We start from the raw sequence: 22,409 nt of genomic DNA on the forward strand, positions 1-22,409 counted from the left end.
CAAACAACCGAAAAGCCCTCTTGAAAACCATGAAGAGCCATTTCTCTCGGGTGTAAATCTGAAATGAGAAATACCGGGCTCTGATACCAATTGTTAGGATCGGAGCGGCACTAAGAGGGGGGGGGTGAATTAGTGCAGCGGTAAAAACTATGTTGATTTCTGAAATTTCTTTGTATGTTAAAAACCAATTCCAGAAATAAGGTTAGATTGAAAGCGTATGGAAAAGTATTAAAGGCAGTAAGCTATTGAAGGGGTTTGCAGTAAGGTAATAGCATGAAGTAAATGCAAACCAGGGAAGACGATAGTTTATAGTGGTTCGGTCAATCGTGACATACATCCACTCCTCCGATTCCTCTTCCGTCAAGGCCACCGGCATCCACTAATGATCTTCCTTTACTAGGCGAAGATCAACCTCCTTCTTACACCCGTCTTACAACCTCTTACAAGTGGTTCACCATTTTACAAAGATTTCAATGAAAAGAAAGAAAGTGAATACTCAATCTATTGAAAATAAGACTTTTCCTAAAGCTTTTCTCAACTTCTAGCTTCTCAAAATGTTGTTCACTCAGCTGAGATTTGAGGGGTATTTATAGGCCTCAAGAGGATTCAAATTTGGGCTCCAAAAATTTGAATTCTCTTATGTTCCCGATGCTGGCGGTGCCAGCGCCCAGCCAAGCGGTGCCACCGCCCAACTTCTCGGGTGCTGGGCGGTGCAACCGCCTAGCCCAGGCGGTGCAACCGCCTAGCCCAGGCGGTGCAACCGCCCAGTCTGTCGGTGCCACCGCCAGACCCTTCGGTTCACTGGTTGGGCTTGAAATTTAGCCCAAACCAAGTCTAATTTTGGGCCTAGTTGGCCCCTAACCAGGTTATAGGATTAACACCTAATCCTAACCCTAATTAACTTACTAACTACAAATTTAAAGACATTTACTAAGCTATTACAAAGTCCAAAAGTCAAGACTTCTTCCGGCGAGCTTCCGACGAACTTCCGACGGTCTTCCGATAAACTCTCGGAAACCATTCTGCGGACTCATGGCAAGCTCCTAGACTTCACGCTTTGATCTTGGCGAGTTCCAACGAGCTTCTTCGGCAAGCTCCGATCTTTCTCAGAGAGCTCCGCGAACTTCCAACGAACCTTCCGGCGAGCTTCCGAAAAACCCTTCGGCAAGCTCCCTACTCATTCTCGGCTAGTTCCGGCAGCATTCCCGACGAACCTTCGGACTTCCGTCGAACTCTCGACCTCTCGAACTCGCAACAAATCCTTCGCGCTTGACTCCAACACTTTGTTTCACTTTATGTCTTCATCATTATCATAGTTAAATCCTGCACACACAAACCAAAACTCTACTCCGATCTAGACAATTATTATAATGTGAATTGACATTCTGTTGCCCGGCACGTCATTGGTTGGCGCTTCGTCCGATTCTTTAGCGCATCGTCTGCTCTTGCGGCTTGTTGCCCAATCGGTGGTTGACCTCCGCAACCCCGATATCCTTGGCTCAATTCCGCTCTCCTTGGCCCGATGCCCGACGTCCGAAGCTTTCTGCCGTCCAATATCCTGACATGATCTCCGGCGCAACGTCAATTCCTCCTGCGTCAACTATCTAATCCTGATCGAGTAGACCTGCATCACTCAAAATGCAGTTAAACATCTAAACACAATCAATTAGTTTCATCATCAAAATTCAAAATTTAACAATCTCCCCCTTTTTGATGATTATAACTAATTGATGACTACCAGAGTTAACCTTAACTCCCCGAAGTTTAACCAAACTCCCCCTATCAATATGCTATTGATAGAACACTTCTATTATCCCAAATCCAAGCAACATTCATCACATGTTATGAAAACATTTAAACCATCATGCAAATATATAAAATATTCAATTGAATGCATGAAGTCATCAATATACTTCTCCCCCTTTGTCATCAACAAAAGGAAAAGTAGCTCTAGCTATTTTGAAAGATATTCAAGGTTTTGTAACATAAAGCTAGATTTTCATCACAAAAGCATAGTAAGATTCTAAAGTTCAATCATGGCAATTCAACAATTGCTTCTTGTGCAAGATTGTAAGTTTTTGAAATATTCAAGTTCAACATTGGATACTAACATTGCATAATTAACATAATCTCATAGTTTTATTGGCTAATTGTAAAAATTGTTTGCCCGTGAGAGATAATTTGGGGAATAAAAATTCAATTAAGACTTTAGGAAGAATTTTATAATTTAAATTATATAATAATATTGGTTAATAAAAAACTTTAGTCAATCATCAATAAGCATACACCTATGATGAAAATGATGAAATTAAAATCAGTTGGACCATTGTGATACTCCAACATCCACTAAATAATTCAATTATGTAGTCATCTAGAGTCTTTTTTTACCAAAATTCATAGATCTTAGAAAATCTTAAATTTACTTATATTCAAAAGGTATGAAAAGTTAAGATTAGAAATTATATGTAGAGTAGGCAGCAATCGATTCATTCCAAAAATTGGAGTAAAAGACGCCACTTCTACCCTAATTTGAACATCTTTGTGACAAATCTCACTATCTTCCCAAATACGTTGGATTTTGCATTTGTCCATTTTGTCATAAACATAACCTACCATCTCAAATTAATTTATCTAACAATGGTTTGAAGTGGATTGATCGTTTAGACTCTTAATTAAGGCTCATATTAGCATTCTTAACTTGGAAGTCTTTAATTTAATTTGCTCGAGTGCCAAAGGTTCTTTATTTCAAGATTCCTTATAAATTAGCAATTTCATAAATTAAAAATACCCTAAAACATTCAAAATCAGTAGTAAAAATTTCCTCACACAACTATTCTATCTTTAGCATCCTTATGTTTATCTGAAATTTTTGAAACTAAAAATAACTTCTTCTTTTTTCTTTTCAGATGATTATTTTTTTATTTGAATAAGGAAAAAATAGTGATGCGAAGCAACGTGAGCAATTTAATGATTTTTCACTATCTATTGATCTTAGCGATAACTAAGGTTCTTAATTAAAATCAATTTTATCATTTACTTGGCAAGTTAGATATCATGGATAATGTCTAACAAAGGGGAATGCTTAGAAAGATCATACTAAATTTAATAATTAACTATTATTTTCATGTCTGAAATGATTATATATATATATATATATATATATATATATATATATATATATATATATATATATATATAGTCAATCCTTCCTCTTTTGGTATAATAAAGTCTTAAATTGCAAAAATTTCGACACATTTGGCATTTGTTAATCCATATATATATATATATATATATATATATATATATATATATATATAGGTTGCCAATCCTTATGGTATAATAAAGTCTTCAATTACAGAAATTTCAACCCGTTTGGCATTTGTTCATCCAAATTTTTAAGTTTTTATCCATAATAATTATAAATATTTTAACCAGCCTAGATGAATCCAAAGTTCAATTGTTATATATAATCTTCAAAATCCCGAAGCAAAAACAATATAATCGGTATGGTTAAACCAAAAAAATGTTATAATCATATTTAAAAAATAAATTTAAATGAGAAACTAAAAAATTAAGTTATTAGATGTCGATAAAAAATTATTATTATTATTTTAAAATAATAACTTTTAAATATTTTAAAAATATTTTTTTTAAAATTTTTTGAAGTCTTAATTATTTAGGGTCGATTATATGAATCTTTTGTAAAATCATATATATATATATATATATATATATATATCTCATAAGAAATGGAATAATCATGCATCGAAAAGAACACCCAAACTTCTATGAGACGCTAATTGACAGCGTTGATGGAGAAATTGTTGGCTTGTTTGGGGTCTTTGATGGTAAAATTTCTGCAGTATTTTGTTGTCTTTGTTTATGTTTAGAATGTCTTATCTTTTTTTCTTTTGTATTTGAAAATTTTTGGTAAAATTTACATAGAAAACCCATTCATTAACTTGCTTCTTTCAATCCTTTTCTAGGGTAAATTTCTCTCGTGGAGAGTTGCTTATACATTCAATATCCTAACGTTAGACTTTGATGCTTTGATGAGTGGTTGTGTAGGTCATGGCGGTGCCCAAGTAGCAGAGTATGTTAAACAAAACCTCTTCGGCAACTTACTCAGGCATCCAAAGTTCATTACCGATACAAAATCAGCTATAGGTGGTGCTGATTTGCATTTAGTGCGATGAAAGAGCTTTTAAAGAAATATAATATTTGGCTTATGAAATTCATCTGTGCTGTTACCTTCAGCTGATGCATACAACCACACGGACGCAGAATATTTGAAATCTGAGAACAGCCAGAACCGAGAGGCGAGTTCAACTGCAGCAACAGCTGTCCTTGTTGGTGATCGTTTGCTCGTTGCTAATGTTGGGGACTTTAGAGCTGTCATATGTAGAGGAGGAGATGGTAGGCCCCACATCCTGAAATCAGTTCTCTTATCATCAATTATGTGTAATGGATTGCTGTACTTCATCTAGAACTAAACCGGCTTAATTTAGATGGAGTTTACTGCATTTTTTGCTTACTAACTGTATTTTGACAACCCAACCTATTTAAGAGCAATATTTAGAATGTGACTCCGGTGACATCTAGGTTCTTAGGATATATGTAGGTTCTAGACCAACAAAGTTTTGTGGCCTTCTCTTGATCCTGCCAAATGCTATAGTAGCTCTGTGTCTCCGGTGTACTATACACATTGAAACAAATAATCATATAGTTTCAGATTCTTCAAAAATCTGGTAATATAAAAAAGTATATACTGGAAGGAGAAAGAGAACATATTCCTGTTTGGATTCGCAGAATTTAAGCCTCGATTTGAAGAATTGAACCTGTAAAAAAATCTTCAGAAATGGCTGAAACTGCACACTTATGATGATAAATGAGGATTTAAATTGTTGATGATGGATGAGGTACTAAAGTTCATCACGCTCTCGTATTGCATATACTCGTTTTGAACTGACATTTTGGAGATTAATAGTTTACTAGAAAGTTAAACAGGATTGGAAACTTAATATTAAGTTATCCAATTTTTACACAGAATTATTTAAAGAATAATAGTCACTTTTTTATGCTACTTGTATAAGCCATTGCACTTAATGTCTTTACAGCTTATCGATGCTACAGTGATTTGAAAGCTAGATACTTTTGGTGAAATTGTATACTAATAGTTTAGTCATGTTATCTTGCCTTTAATGTATGATCTAAGAACTATTTTTTGTTCATTGCTCGAGTGTTGTTCCTTAATTGATGGAACTTTCCAGTTAGCGCCATACATGGTAGGTTTTGGTGCCACTTTAGATGTATGACATGTCTTGAAATCTACAAATGGGATTTTTATTCGTGTGATTTATTATTCTAGGGTCTTTTATCCTGCAGTCCACATTTTGTTGGTTATATTTCTTGCATTATGGAATTCACCCTTGTCAAAACCATCTAATCGTAGACTTCAACGATTAGGAGTTTTACTATTCACGCCAATGACAACAGGCTGACAATGGAAGTTGATGTTTCCTTAATCTTGAAGCTAGTCATAAGCATATTTCTCCATTATTTGTTTTGTTCAGTGTTAAAGAATATATATTTTATATGGAACTTTAGGTAGATATTATTGTGTCTCCATTATTTTTTCTTGCCAAATTTACACATTTTTATCAAAAATCATCCCCCATGTATGTAGAGCTTGGTATTTAACATTTTACATATTTCCATAGGCATTATCTGTGATCTACCATTTGCTTTTGTTTGGATGTTTGCTTGCCCATTTGTTCATCTCATGGTTCAATTATACTATATGTGCTCATCTTTAGTTTGCGATTATTGCCTTCTAACTAGATTCAAATTTCTGTTTGATTTATGAATGGCAATAAACAGTACTGTGTGGTGCTGTTGACATCCTTGTTGTCATTGAATCCTGTTGTTTATGTTTGTTCTTATGCCCATTGAGGTTGTTCTGTATTCTTTATAAGATATCCATGTAATCTCTTCTCATTTCAATTGATTGGGTCGAAAAATCAATCTAGAATTTGTTGCATCACTCGATCCAGTTATCTTGAAAATTATAACTATTAAAGATTTTTTATTTAGCATATTAAAAAGCTGCTTGTGGTTCTAATTTTCGTTGTTTTTTTTCCCACTTTTTCTTTGTTAAATCGAGTTTGACATCTCAACTTGTGCTCAATTAAAACAAAAGTTTTGCTATATTTATGTATTCTATGAACCTCTTGATACAAACATCTGATTCTTGCTTTTTCAATGGCATCAGTTGCAAAAAAGTCCTTTTCTGAAGCAAACAGTTGTGGCAATTTCTTGTAGAGCACCCATTTTACTTGCAAGTTCTGTTTCTTGGTTCTTACAGTATGTTGCAAAAGCAATTTTCTGATCATGATAAGAGTAGTTGACCAAACGAACTTCTGGGTGCTTCATAATTTAGAGAAAAAAGTCTTTTGTTCCCCATATAGCAAGTTTTGCTTCTAGCTCGTCCAGTAGATTGCAACGGCAATTTTTCTGATTGCTTGGTAATTTAGAGAAAGAAACCTTTTGTCCCTCGTGCATCATGGGCAAAAGCCAGTTCTTGGTACTTTGAACAACAGAGACCTGGCAAATCAACCTGTTGTGGTACTTGGTTGATGTGAGCTCTCATAATTAAACCGATCACTCTATTTTGATGGTGATAATATGGAGATGATTTTCTCTGGATGTGCTTGAAGGTTCTGTTTTTAACAAATTCAGTATCTGAAATAGAATACAATCACCAGAATCTTGTATTGAATTATTGATTGAGCCTCTTAAAAGTTTAGTTCTTTACTAGGAACTCGGCTCACGCTATTTTTTGTTACTTTTGCAGCTATAGCTGTCTCAAGGGATCACAAGCCTGACCAAACAGATGAGAGAGCAAAGGATTGAGGATACTGGGGGCTTTGTAATGTGGGCTGGTACTTGATCTCCTCCCTCAGTTTTTATCAGTTTAGATCATTTCGTTATTTAAATACTGATCAACTGTAACTGCAGGGACATGGCGTGTCGGTGGTGTTCTTGCCGTTTCTCGTGCATTTGGTGATAGGCACCTGAAACAGTTTGTTGTCGCAGATCCAGAAATTCATGTTTGATCTCTGACCTGTCACTTTATTCCTACAATGTTATTGTCTTCAAGACTCGAGACATATCATCATCTGACAGTAATGCCTTTGACTGCTTCGACTACTGTTGAATGCAGGAGGAAGCGGTTGATGGATCTCTCGAATTCCTCATCCTTGCAAGTGACGGATTGTGGGATGTTGTCACGAATGAGGTACTTTAAAAGAAGATAATAACAAAAAAAAAAAAAAAAGGTACCTGAAATATCATCTCCGAAGATTGAACCCTTTCTTTTTCATTTGGTTCCAAATTCAGGAGGCGGTGGTAGCTATTGTCAAACCCCTACAAGATCCAGAACAAGCAGCAAAGAAACTGTTACAGGAGGCCTATCAAAGAGGTAGTTCTGACAACATCGCTTGTGTCGTGGTACAGTTTCTTGGCTAGCCTTGATAACACAACCGAGCAGCAATAGGTACAAATTGTCTGCTTGATCTTTGTCATCGCTTTGTTATCTGTAATGGTTTCATGGATTTGGAAGTCAATAAAAAGATACCTTTGCTTTAACCAAAACTAGTAGCAAAAAGAGTATATTTGTGATGCTTAGTGGAGTCTGTATCATGCTGTTTTCACTTTTGTTAGAATAATCAATAAGATTGTTTGGTTAGAGTGCCTAAATTTCTTCCTGAATAGTCGTTTATATATACAAACCATTTTTACCATTTGGAATTTACTCCTGCAATTAAAGTAGCTCAAGTTTGGTAATTTAAGCCTTAAGGAACAATTTTGATATGCCCCCTATGAAAGCAAAATGAGACCCATGAAAGAAGGTCTCTTATTGAGTTTGTATTATAAATGTTGGCAGGAAGATTAATTTCACATGGATACAGAATTGAAGAGTCTAATGATACATAGTGGAGTTTGATTGTGATAGTTTCCATGGTAACTTTGACCATTTTGACGTAGATTCAAAGGTAAAGCCGTATAACCATTCTTCGTGATTGATCCATGAAGGGTCATGCCCATGTCTTATCTAGAGTGGCAGATGCGGATGTGTTTGAATAGAATAGAACCTAACCTATTAATTTGTTGTTTGCGCCCCTTAACAAAAATTATAGGTCCCATGTCATCCAAGAAGGATAGGAACATCTAAGTTACTTTTTAACCCTACACAGTTTGCCTCGTGCAAAAGAGTCTACCTTAGCCTTCATATTCTCCTCGTCTGTTGTGGACACAACCTTTCTTGACTCGGACACAAAAAAAGGAAGAGAAAAATAAACCAAAAGAAGGCTAATGGAGTTGGAGACAACGACCGATTGAATGAACAAGTTGATCGAGTATGGTGCCTCTCTCTCTCTCTCTCTCTCTCTCTTTCCATCCACACTAACCTGTTATTTAATGCTTTGTTGTCGTCCGCAGCCCACTGCCGACGACGCTTTCAGCAGAGCAGCGAGAACAGAAAAAAGGAGATGAAAAGTTGGTCCACCGGGGAAATGGAGGAGGGTGCCGAAAGCGGCGTTAAGACGTGGATCCTGGCATTTCTCTTTTGTCGAGGACTAGCGTAGAGATGCCGCAACGTCGAAGCTGCTGCCTCGCTCCTCCAAGTAAGTAGCTCTTTTCTTGGCCCTGCCTTCCCGTTGCACGGTCTCAGATAGAGAGACCGGCATTCTTCCTCCGTGCGCTCCACTTGCAGTCTCGGCACGGGCTGAGGCCGTTTCTCAAGTACAGGAGGCTGCGAGTCAGGTGCACATGGGTTGGGTCGAAAGTCCCTAGCGATGTTGCGATGGCGACAAAATGGCACCCGCAGACTGTCTCTCAAGGTGGGCCAATCCCAGTGTTCCACGATTCTGTCAGCTGTCCGCCACTTCCGGCTCGTCGTCATCGAGCACTCACTAACGCGACCGTGATGACAAAATGCAGTCTTCCCGATCGCGACGTATAAGAGAAGAAGGGCGATAGATTGATGGATGGAGGAATCGAGAGAGAGGCAAGTGATGGCGTTCGAGTGGGAATGGAACTCGATATGGCAGTTGTTTGCGACGCTGGTGTTCCTCCGGACGGCGTACAGGGACTTCCTTCCCCCGGAGCTCCACCACTCCGTCGGCTTCCTCCTCCGTGGCCTCATGACCCGCTTCGACACCGACCTCAAGATCATCGTCGATGAGTACGACGGCTCCTGCAGCAATGAACTCTACAGCGCCGCCCAGGCTTACCTCGGCAGCCACTGCCTCGACGACGCCCGCGTCGTCCGTCTCGCCAAGCGCCACGACTGCCCCCTCCCTCCTCCCCTCCTACCACACCACCCACGACTCCTTCCAAGGCATTCCCCTCCAGTGGAGCTCCGTCGTGGAGCGCGCCTCTGCCTCCTCTTCACCCATCCGCAGCAGCTCCCTCTCTTCGGACCACCGCTACCTCGAGCTCTCCTTCCACAGCCGCCACCGCGAGGCCGTCCGCTCCCAGTACATCCCCCACGTCCTCCCGGAGGCCGAGCGCATCCGCCTCCGGGCCCGGGAGCGCCGCCTCTACACCAACCGCTCTGTCGTCTTCGGCGACGACCACCGTAACCCCTGGTCCCCCGCGCCCTTCTCCCACCCCTCCACCTTCGACACCCTCGCCATCGACCCGGTTCTCCGCGACGACCTCCTCCGGTTCGTCAGCCGCCGGAACTATTACTCCCGCGTCGGCCGCGCCTGGAAGCGGGGCTACTTCCTCTACGGTCCGCCCGGGACGGGCAAGACCAGCCTCGTCGCCGCCATCGCCAACCTGCTCGAGTTCGACGTGTACGACCTAGATCTCACCGCCCTCCGCCGCCTCCTCGTCTCCACCAACCCCAAGTCCGTCGTCGTCATCGTTTGTACAGCCTCGTCAACTTACTAAAACAGCCTTTGCTCCCTTCGTAGATCTTCTTGGTGTTTCTTTCTTTCTGACTTGAGCACAACGAAGACATGCCTCTTCCAGATTAAGCTTTTCATGCGTAAAATCTCACACCACCATCTGACTTATCTCCTCTAAATTAGCTTCTCACATTGGATCCTTCCACACGACGAACACGATTGTTGCATGTTAAGTGGTCATGTCTCTTCTCGATCTAAATCATTCAGATTATTGCATTGGGAGCTTTGATGCATGATGGATGGAGGGCAGTATTCGTCCCACCACTTGTGATCCACTAAAGGAAGGGTTGGATTAATCTTAAGCAGGAGGCTTAAACCCCTCAGACCCAGCAAAAGCCACGTGGGTCGAGCAGCCTTTGCCTACCGCTCCGCCCGGAGATGCGGAACGCGAATCATTGAAACTTTCAACGAGGGAGTGGCACCCCATGCAAACTTGTGGAATTCCCTCTTAATAGTTGTTACAGTCCATCAGTGTCTGTGCAGAGACAGATGGGAACTTAATTTAAATAAGAGTTTCAATGTATACATATATTATTGATTTTAAAAAAGAAACGTCTAATCAAAATCTACCATATCAAATTAATTTATCTAAAAATGATTTGAAGTCGATTGATTTTTAAGACTCTTAATTAAGGCTCATATTAGCATTCAAAATTTTTAATTTGCTCTGAGTGTCAAAGATTTTGATAAGGTATATTTTGGGCCCAAGCCACGTCACGATCGATGGCACATGGCGCTACAGCCAGGAAAGCAGGAGCACCCCCTCGCGACTAGCCCGAGACTGTACTAAGGCGTCGCTCGGCACATCCCGTCCCGGAAAGCTCGGAACGGCACCGCATGGCGCCGTTCCGCGCATCTCGAGCGGCGGCCGTACAAAGGTACCACCTCACCTCCCGAGAACCGGTCGCTACGCCCGCGTACGGTCGACCCTCGTACAGTAGTATAAAAACCCCAGGTCGGCATCCGACCTGGGGAGGGAAGGGGGAGAAAAAAGATCATCCAGCCCGTCATTGACTAAATCGTCGGAGGGACCAAAGTCGGAAGACACTCGACGACGATCTTTTTTGCAGGGAAGCTATCATCCGCTGGCTAGAAGGCGCTAATCAAACCCTGCCAACGATCAAAGTGGTGGTCGATCGATCTCGAAAGCCAGCTCAACCAACCAGAGACTCCCGACATTGCCCCGTGGACCAGGCCGTGCTGACTCATTAGCCACGGCGCATCAATCCACCAACATTTTTGGCGCTAGAAGGAGGGCCATGTCGCAGGAGCATCTTGTTAGGATCGAGAGCACTAAGAGGGGGGGGTGAATTAGTGCAGCGGATAAAACTTTCTGCGACGATTTAAAACCGAAAGCTGCGTCGTTTGATAAAAGTCAGTTTACGTCTAAACGTAAACGTAAACTGTAAAGCGCAAACTGTTTTGTAAATACGCAGAAGGCAGTTTGCAGTTGTGATTGAAAACCAGAATATCGGCGCAAACTGAAATCCGACGTTCGTACGAAGAAACTGATTTACGTCTAAATGCTGATTCGTAAATCACTTGAGTAGATAAGACACAGTTTAAGCAGGAGTATAAAGGCAGTGTACAGTTATGGTAAAGCTCAAAATGTAAACGCAATCTGCAATACGATGATCATACGAAAAAGCAGATTTACGTCTAAACGCAGATTTACGTCTGAACTTTGAAACTCGTTTGTAAAATCACAGAAGGCAGTATGCAGTTGAAATCAAGACGTAAACGTAAACTGAAATCTGATGATTGTACGAGGAAAGCCGATTTACGTCTAAAAGCAGTTTTACGTCTAAATGCAGATTTTCGTCTAAACCTTGAAACTCGTTCGTAAAAGCGCAGAGAGCAGTAGCTATGAAGGAGGTTTGCAGAAATGATAAAGTGCTCAAAATAAAGGCAAACCAGAGATTTAGAGTGGTTCGGTCAGTCTTGACCTACTCCACTTTGGCTTCCTCCACCGATGAGGTTACCGACGTCAACTAGGGGCCTTCCTTCAATAGGCGAAGGCTCACTGCCCTTTTACAGTTTCTCTCCTTTTGACAGGCTCAGGAGACAACCTTTACAGAGTCTTTCTCTCCTCTCTTTACAACTCAAAGCTTGAAGAACTGAAAGAGGAGGACTTTTTAACTTAGACAACTTTTGAGCTCTCAAAAACACTGAACAAGATCAAGATTTCGGTGTGTATGTTGTGTGTCTTCAGTGCTGAATGGGTAGGGTATTTATAGGCCCCAACCCAGTTCAAATTTGGAGCTCAAATCTGTCAATTCCCGGAATTCCGGGATCAGGCGGTTCAACCTCCTGACTGGAGCGGTTGAACCTCCTGCCAGAGCTCGAAGACTGAGCCTCTGGGCGGTTCAACCTCCTGTCAGGGGCGGTTGAACCTCCTGCCAGAGCTCGAAGACCGAGCTCAAGCGGTTCAACCGCCTGACTGGGGCGGTTCAACCGCCTGCCAGAGCTCGGAGACCGAGCCCCAGGCGGTTCAACCTCCTGGCCTGGGCGGTTCAACCGCCTGCAGCATTCAGGGTCCGAATGGGTCAATCCATTCGGCCCAATTTGATTCTTCCAGGGGCCCAATTGCCCCAAGATTAAGCTAATGGGATCACCTCCCATTTCTAACTTAATCAATGTGCTAACTACGATAAATTTCTTAGACATATCCTGCAGCTTGCTCCAGTGCGTCAATCGCTCCTTCCGGCGAGTTTCCGGCGAACTTCCGTCGATCATCCGACGAACCCTCGGTGATCCTCCTGCGGACTTCCAGCAAACTCCTGGACTTGCGATGATCCACTTGGCGAGTTCCGACGAGCTTCTTTGGCAAGCTCCTGGACTTCTCGGATTTGTTCCCGCAGAACCTCCGACGACCGTCCGATCTTCCGTCGAACTCTCGAACTCCCAACGTGATCATGAACTTGACTCCGGCGCAACTCCTGCTGCTTGTCTAACTTTCATCGTAGTTAATCCTACACATGTAAAACAAAAACTTCGATCGAGACAATTAATCCTAAGCAATTAACCAAGTTGTCCGGCATGTCATTGGTCCCTCGACGCTTCGTTCGATTCTTCGGCGCATCGTCCTTTCCTGCAGCCTATTGCCCAATCGGCCAGTTGACTCCGCAACTCCGATATCCTTGGCACAATACCTGCTCTTCTTGGCCCGATGCCCGAGTCCACGACCCGAAGCCTTCTGTCGATACGTCGATCGATCCACCGGCCCGACGTCCAATCTTCTGACATGTTCCTCCAGCACAACATGATTTTCCTGCTTTAATTGTCTCATCCTGATCAAAGCATCCTGCGTCACTCAAAACGCAGATTAAATCATAAACATATATCAAGTAGTTTCATCATCAAAATACGAGATTCAACAATCTCCCCCTTTTTGATGATGACAACCACTTGATGACGGAGTTAAACTTAACTCCCGGAGTTTAAACAAACTCCCCCTATCAATATGCCATATTGATAGAAACCTTGAATTCAAACTGAATTCAAGTCATTGCAATATTCATCATGAATACTTGCAACACGTCATCATAAACGGAGTTAACCTTAACTCCCAGAGTTTAAACAAACTCCTCCTATCAATATGCCATATTGATAGAAACTCTTGGATTCAAAAATCCAAGCAACATGTCATCATAAACTTATGCATAACATGTCATCAACATACTTCTCCCCCTTTGTCATCAACAAAAAGGAGAAGTACCACAATCAAGTGTTTGTGATATTGGTTCAACTCTTTGCATGAAAAACATAATATCAAGTTTTATCATCATGCAGTTTTGAAGCCAAAAAATTTAGCAAATGTTACATCATGCTTAGAACATTCAAGCTATCAAGTTTTAGATATGCAAGTTTTACAGCATCCAAGATAGCACTTTTAGAACATGCAAGCTAGCAATTTAGAGATGTTCAAGAAGACAACTCTTGCTTCTTGAAATATGCAAGTTGCAGGCTAGCAATTTTTTCTTCCTTTGCAATGCTAGCTTTTGATATCGTAACGCAATCATTTCAAGTGTTTATCAATTGTAGCATTTCATCATATGGTAAGATATCAGTTCATACGATGCAAATTTTTGTTTGATATCTTGATACAAGGCATATAGCAGTGATAGCAATCATATATTTCTTGGTGATGCAAGTATGGCCTAGTCATAGCATCAGTAGTGATAGCAGCCATATCAACATTAGTGATAGCAAACATATCAGCATCAATGATAGCAACCATATCATCATTAGTGATAGCAAACATATCAGCATCAGTGATAGCAACCATATCATCATTAGTGATAGCAAACATATCAGCATCAGTGATAGCAACCATATCATCATTAGTGATATCAAACATATCAGCATTAGTAAACATATCAATTCATATATTTCTCCCCCTTTGTCATCAACTAAAAGCATGGTAGATGTGACACCAGGAGAACAATATAAGCAAGTTATCAAGCATATAAAGGAAGGCATGACACGTATAATGCTTTGAATACTTCTTCTCTTTGTATATTATAATTCTTTGTGCATGAAGAAGGAAACGCATTTTTCCAAAAAATTTTCATAAGAGTGTACAAGAAAATCTGATTTTTAGCATTTAAACAAATCCGAAAATGAAATGAACTCTTTCATGTATTCGGACATGAGTAAGCTATTGATTTTTAAAGACAAAACATTTTTGTATTTGACACATGATTTTCAACATGTTATTTGATCAAGTGATACCAAGGCATGTAATAGTAATCATGTGATTTGATCATTCAATCAAGAAGGTTCAAAAGATAATTTTAACACGTTCAATCATTAGGACGTAGTTTTGCCATAGCTTTTTCAAATGAAGATAAGGCATGTTCATCATCATGGTAGTACGATGGCAAGTTTACGATTTTAAGATAAGCAAGCTAATAATTTTGAGATGTTCAAGAAAGCAATTCTTGCTTCTTGAAATATAAGTTTTGCTATATATGCAAGTTAACTTTTTGCTTCTACGAGATATCATTCCTTGGTGATGTTTAATATAGCAAGTTCTTTTTCTTTTGAGAAGTGTAATTATTTTCTTTCTCCCCCCTTTTTGAATTATATGAGCTAGCAAATTAGCTTTCAAGCATGTTTTGCTTCCTCTTTGTCATTGTCAAAAAGAAGGGTAGACCCTATACGTTAATCTCTAAATTATAACAAGGGTAACTAGTATTGATGAAAATTCAGTCTTTGAATGTCAAAATAATTATTTTATCATGAATATTTCATCATTGCATGCATTATTATCATCATATATAGACTCATTATTATATGATTCCAAATCATCATTCCTATCATTGTTTCAATCATCTTTATAGCTTATCATGCACAATGTGTCAAACCATCTAACATGATACAAACATTTATTTTCAAAGTATTTATCACTATTTTCATATGTGATAATAAAGTGTTCATCATACCAAATATTAAATTAATATTTTTAAGTATTTATCACTTCATTTTGATCATGATACCAACATTCATCATTTAGAGCATTCATGACATTAAATCAACATTTATAACAACTCATAGCATTTTAAATCATGATTCACATCATATGCAATACATCACATCATAATTAAAAAGCTCAAGTATTGCGTGCATTATTGCAAATCATAAATGTTTCATATTAAGTGATCGATTTCATGTAAGCATGCCTTTTCATTTATGTCAAATGAAAACATGCATCAACATTTAGGATCCTAAAATGAATTTCATCATAAAACCATCAAGACCAATAAGTCACAAAAATCATCATGTATAACTTTAAAATCTTATGCATAGAATAAAATCATGGTATCAAAACATCATTATATCATCAAGCATGATTTCATATTTTTAATCATTTTGTTTGTTTATCATAAAATATATAATTTTCATGATTATTTTCAAAATTACTAGCATGATCATAAATTTTGCATTTTCATCATATATATATATATATATATTTTAACATGTAATTTTCAAGGAAAAAAAAGAAAAATGCATTATGAAAAGCATTATGTAATTTCAAAGTAAATTAAGGGCATTTTGATTACCTTAGCGTCGAAAGGTGTAAAGGCGTAGTTTGCTACCTCGCCTTTGTTGATTTTCTCCTCGTCTTCAGAGGAGCTCGATTCTGTTAGGATCGGAGCGGCACTAAGAGGGGGGGGTGAATTAGTGCAGCGGTAAAATTGTTGAATCTCGGATTTTGATGATGAAACTAATTGATTGTGTTTATATGTTTAACTGCATTTTGAGTGATGCAGGTCTACTCGATCAGGATTAGACAGTTGACGCAGGAGGAATTGACGTTGCGCCGGAGATCACGTCAGGATATTGGATGGCAGAACGCTTTGGACGTTGGGTATCGGGCCAAGGAGAGCGGAATTGTGCCAAGGATATCGGGGTTGCGGAGGTCAACCACCGATTGGGCAATAGGCCGCAAGAGAGGACGATGCGCTAAAGAATCGGACGAAGCGCCAACCAATGACGTGCCGGGCAACAGAATGTCAATTCGCATTGTAATAATTGTCTGGATCGTTGTAGAGTTTTGGCTTGTGTGTGCAGGATTAACTACGATAACGATGAAGACATAAAGCGAAACAAAGTGTCGGAGTCAAGCACGAAGGATTCGTTGGGAGTTCGAGAGCTCGACGCAAGTCCGAAGGTTCGTTGGGAATGCTGCCGGAACTAGCCGAGAATGAGTAGGGAGCTTACCGAAGGGTTTTTCGGAAGCTTGCCGAAAGGTTCGTTGGAAGTTCACGGATCTCACCGAGAAAGATCGGAGCTTGCCAAAGATGCTCGTTGGAACTCACCAAGATCAAATCGTGAAGTCTAGGAGCTTGCCGGGAGTCCGCAGAATGGTTTCCGAGAGTTTATCGGAAGACCGTCGGAAGTTTGCCGGAAGATCGCCTAAAGACGTCTTGACGTAATGGACTTTGTAATAGCTTAGAAAATATCTTTAAATTCGTAGTTAGCATGTTAATTTGGGTTAGGATTAGGTATTAATCCTATAACCCAAGTAGGGGCCAATTGGGCCCGAATTCGGACTGGTTTGGGCTGATTTTGAAGCCCAACCAGTGGGCTGAAAAAGCCTAGGCGGTGGCACCGCCTAGCACCCGAGAGCTAGGCGGTGGAACCGCCAGATTGGGCGGTGGCACCGCCCAACAGCCGAGAGCCAGGCGGTGGCACCGTCGGATTGAGCGGTGGCACCGTCGGATTGAGCGGTGGCACCGCCAGACCGTTGCCAGCCTCGAGAACTTAAGAGAATTCACATTTTGGAGCCCAAATTTGAATCCTCTTGGGGCCTATAAATACCCCTCTATTCTCAGCTGAGAATACAACCTTTTGAGAAGCTAGAAGTTGAGAAAAGCCTTAGGAAAAGTCTTGTTTTCAATAGCTTGAGTGTTCACCTCCTTTCTTTTCATTGAAATCTTTGTAAAAAGGGTGAACCACTTGTAAGAGGTTGTAAGAGGGGTGTAAGAAGGAGGTTGATCTTCGCCTAGTAAAGGAAGATCATTAGTGGATGCCGGTGGCCTCGACGGAAGAGGAATCAGAGGAGTGGATGTAGGTCACGATTGACCGAACCACTATAAACTACCGTCTTCCCTGGTTTGCATTTACTTCCTGCTATTATCTTACTGCTAACCATCTTCAATTTGATGCTCTACTTCTTTATCTCCTTCTTACGTATGCCTTCAAGTTAAAACGCAATCGAAACGGTTTCAAACGAAACGTTGCTTTTGTCGTACGAAGTTTTCGAAAGTGTTTAAATCATCAAAAGTTTATCGTACTTTACCGCTGCACTAATTCACCCCCCCCTCTTAGTGCCGCTCCGATCCTAACAAAAATATAATAAACTTTCGACGATTTAAACACTTTCGGAAACTTCGTACGATAAAAGTAATGTTTCATTTGAAACAGTTTCGATTGCGTTTTAACTTGAAGGCATACGTAAGAAAGAGACAAAGAAGTAGAGCATCAAAGTGAAGATGGTTTGCAGTAAGGTAATAGCAGGAAGTAAATGCAAACCAGGGAAGACGGTAGTTTATAGTGGTTCGGTCAATCGTGACCTACATCCACTCCTCCGATTCCTCTTCCGTCGAGACCACCGGCATTCACTAACGATCTTCCTTTACTAGGCGAAGATCAACCTCCTTCTTACACCCCTCTTACAACCTCTTACAACCTCTTACAAGTGGTTCACCCCTTTTACAAAGATTTCAATGAAAAGAAAGGAGGTGAACACTCAAGCTATTGAAAACAAGACTTTTCCTAAAGCTTTTCTCAACTTCTAGCTTCTCAAAAGGTTGTGTTCTCAGCTGAGAATAGAGGGGTATTTATAGGCCCCAAGAGGATTCAAATTTGGGCTCCAAAATTTGAATTCTCTTAAGTTCCCGAGGCTGGCAACGGTCTGGCGGTGCCACCGCTCAATCCGGCGGTGCCACCGCCTGGCTCTCAGCTGTTGGGCGGTGCCACCGCCCAATCTGGCGGTTCCACCGCCTAGCTCTCGGGTGCTAGGCGGTGCCACCGCCTATGCTTTTTCAGCCCACTGGTTGGGCTTCAAAATCAGCCCAAACCAGTCCGAATTCGGGCCCAATTGGCCCCTACTTGGGTTATAGGATTAACACCTAATCATAACCCAAATTAACATGCTAACTACGAATTTAAAGACATTTTCTAAGCTATTACAAAGTCCATTACGTCAAGACATCTTTAGGCGATCTTCCGGCAAACTTCCGACGGTCTTCCGATAAACTCTCGGAAACCATTCTGCGGACTCCCGGCAAGCTCCTAGACTTCACGATTTGATCTTGGCGAGTTCCGACGAGCTTCTTCGGCAAGCTACGATCTTTCTCGGTGAGCTCCGCGAACTTCCAACGAACCTTCCGGCGAGCTTCCGAAAAACCCTTCGGCAAGCTCCCTACTCATTCTCGGCTAGTTCTGGCAGCATCCCCGATGAACCTTCGGACTTCCGTCGAGCTCTCGAACTCCCAACGAATCCTTCGTGCTTGACTCCAGCACTTTGTTTCGCTTTATGTCTTCGTCGTTATCGTAGTTAATCCTGCACACACAAGCTAAAACTCTACTCCGATCTAGACAATTATTATAACGCGAATTGACATTTTGTTGCCCGGCACGTCATTGGTTGGCGCTTCGTCCGATTCTTCGGAGCATCGTCCTCTCTTGCGGCTTGTTGCCCAATCGGCGGTTGACCTCCGCAACCCCGATATCCTTGGTGCAATTTCGCTCTCCTTGGCCCGATGCCCGACGTCCGAAGCATTCTGCCGTCCAATATCCTGACGTGATCTCCGGCGCAACGTCAATTCCTCCTGCGTCAACTGCTTAATCCTGATCGAGTAGACCTGCATCACTCAAAATGCAGTTAAACATATAAACACAATCAATTAGTTTCATCATCAAAATCCGAGATTCAACAATCTCCCCCTTTTTGATGATGACAACTAATTGATGACTAACGGAGTTAACCTTAACTCCCCGGAGTTTAACCAAATTCCCCCTATCAATATGCTATTGATAGAACACTTGGATTATCCCAAATCCAAGTAACATTCATCACTTGTTCTGATAAACATTTAAACCATCATGCAAATATATATAAAATATTCAATTCATTGCATGAAGTCATCAATATACTTCTCCCCCTATGTCATCAACAAAAAGGAGAAGTAGCTCTAGCTATTTTAAAAGATATGCAAATTTTTTGCAACATGAAGCTAGATTTTCATCACAACGTAGCAAGATTCTTAAGTTCAATCATGGCAATTCAACACTTGCTTCTTGTGCAAGATTGCAAGTTTTTGAAATATTCAAGTTCAACATTCGGTACCAACATTGCATAATTAACATAATCTCCTAGTTTTACCATTTTGCAATTTTGTTATCATCATAGATATGCAAGGTAATATGATAGGAATTTCTCCAACATACAAGCTAGCAAATTTTACAATATTTTTAGAATATGCACGCTAGCAGTTTTGAGATGTATAAGAAAGCAACCCTTGCTTCTTGAAATATACAAGTTTGCAAGCTAGCAAATATTGAGATGTTCAAGAAAGCAACTCTTGCTTCTTGAAATATGTAAATTTGTCAAGTTTTGCTAGATGTGCAAGTTAGTATTTTTGCCTCTTAAGATAGGCAAGATAGCACATTTGCTTCTTTTGAGATAGCAACTTTTTGCTTCTCTTTAGACTACAAGCTAGCAATATTTACGATATGTAAGTTTCATAATATACAAGCTAGCAAAAATTTCGAAAGCAAATGCAAGATAGCTTTCTTGTGTAAGCTCATAATTCTTGCTTCCTATTGCAATGTGCAAGTTGCAAGTTTTGCTTCTTGAGATAGGCAAGATAGCACTTTTGCAACTTTTGTTTCTTAAGATAGGCAAGCTTGTGATGTTCAAAATAACAAGCTCTTTCTTCTAGAAGTGTCATTTTTATTTTCTTTGCAAAGTGTAAGCTAGCAAAATGTTTGAAGAAGTGATCAAATTTTGTAACATACAAGCTAGCAAAAATGCCAAACTAGCAAGAGATAATGTTTTACATGAGGCAAGCAAACAATTTGGCAAATGTTACATTTGCATCTTCTCTTTTGAGAAGTGCAATTTTTGCTTTCATCTTGAATTGTGCAAGCTAGTTAGTTTGCCTCTTTTCATGATGTCCACGCTAGAAATTCTTGCTCCCCCTTTGTCATTGTCAAAAAGAAGGGAAGACCCTTATATCAATTTTCATATTATGACAAAGGTAAGTATCATTCTTATTTGTGTATCATTATATATTCAAATTAAAACATACACAATTTCAATAACCTTATTTTTCATGCACGATACCGAAAAATAAATCAATCATCATTAATAAGCATATCATACATGATACTCAAACATTAAAATTTTTAAGCATTTATCAACATGTTGATCATGATACCAAACATTCATCATTTAAAGCATTCATGATACACATCACATGCAATAAATACATCATGTACATCATTATCATAAGTATTGCATACATAATTTTAACTTTATGAATATTTCATCATTGCATACATTATACCAAAACATTTCAAGCCATGCAAGCCATAAATACAAAGAAATCATGTCATGAAGGATAAAATCATTTGAATACCAAAAGACATGATTCATATAGTAAATATCTTCTTTAAATAAAATATCAAGAAAAATCATAGGAGTACAAAGAAGAGATCTTGTTTTAAAAGAAAAATCAAGTAATAACTCCAAGAACTCACAAGGAAAAATCATGATTCATTTAGAAAATCTCCTCTCAAGAGAATATCAAGTAAAATCGTAGAAGATCGATTAATGAGAAATTTTGATTTATAATAAAATCTCATGTATCAAATGTCGAGAAATCAAAATGATGATTTATATAAAAAATATCACAAGTTATATTCAAGAGAAAAATCATCATTCATTTTCAACTTATTCAATTTGTCACATCAATATTTCTTAGATATGCATGATACCAAAACATGGTTTTAAATCTTTAACATATAACATGCATAAATTGAAAGGAGAAGGGAAGAATTCAAACGTACAAAGATTTCAACCATCTCATAAACAAATGTAAGACCAAGTCATGAATCCAAAATTCCATGAATCAAAATGATCATCAAAGATAATCTCATGTTATTCCAAGAAATCAATATCATGATTTTGATAAAACTCATTTCAAATTTAAATCATCAAAATATCAACATTACTTTCAAGAGATTCAAAATGGTATATATAGATTTATCATAATAAACATCAAGATCAATAGGATAGAGAAAAATAATTTTTCAAGGAAAAAATATTTTCCTCTTTTTAGTTGTTTCAATTCATATGATTTTATTTCACTTATACCAAATAAAAACATGTATAATGTTTAAAACCGAAAGTGTAAGAATAAGGCACTTTCATTATGGTAAAAATCAATAATCCGTAAATCATAAGATCCATTATGATAGGACATACAAGGGAAAGAAATCATAAAGCATATTCATCAATCAAGGTTTCAATGAGCATAAGGTATTTTTATCCAAAATAATTTTGTTATTTGTTATAGTCATTCATTTTTCTTTTTAGGTGAATCTATCTTTTCATATTTAGTTTTCCATACAAAAGCCATGCAACATCATTAAGCATGATATTAAACTTCTTAATATTTTCATTAAGACATTAAGCATGGTTTTAATCAAAATCGGAAATCATCAAGATACACATTTTATCTTCTCAAGAAAAGCATACATATGATCATTAGGTTTAAATCTAACATTTTATTTCATTAACATAAAACATGTAATTTTCAAGAGAAATAATTATTAAAAAAAAAGAAAATGCATCATGGAAAACATCAAGTAATCTCAAAATAATTTAAGAAAGTTGAGTTACTTACCTTGTAGTTGAAG

General features: G+C 39.2%; 1 protein-coding gene and 1 pseudogene across 1 annotated transcript; both read left to right on the forward strand.

Moving 5' to 3' along the window:
• Window positions 1–6,291: 6,291 nt before the first annotated feature.
• LOC135632765 (AAA-ATPase At3g50940-like) lies at window positions 6,292–9,981 on the forward strand (annotated as a pseudogene).
• Window positions 6,893–7,527, forward strand: LOC135633851 (probable protein phosphatase 2C 59). Its single transcript, XM_065143799.1, has 4 exons — window positions 6,893–6,941; window positions 7,018–7,109; window positions 7,223–7,297; window positions 7,399–7,527. The coding sequence occupies exons 1-4, from the start codon at window positions 6,893–6,895 to the stop codon at window positions 7,525–7,527; spliced, it is 345 nt and encodes a 114-aa protein (XP_064999871.1).
• Window positions 9,982–22,409: the final 12,428 nt, after the last annotated feature.

The sequence above is a fragment of the Musa acuminata genome, chromosome BXJ3-3, assembly GCF_036884655.1.
Source record: "Musa acuminata AAA Group cultivar baxijiao chromosome BXJ3-3, Cavendish_Baxijiao_AAA, whole genome shotgun sequence".
NCBI classification, from domain to species: Eukaryota; Viridiplantae; Streptophyta; class Magnoliopsida; order Zingiberales; family Musaceae; genus Musa; species Musa acuminata.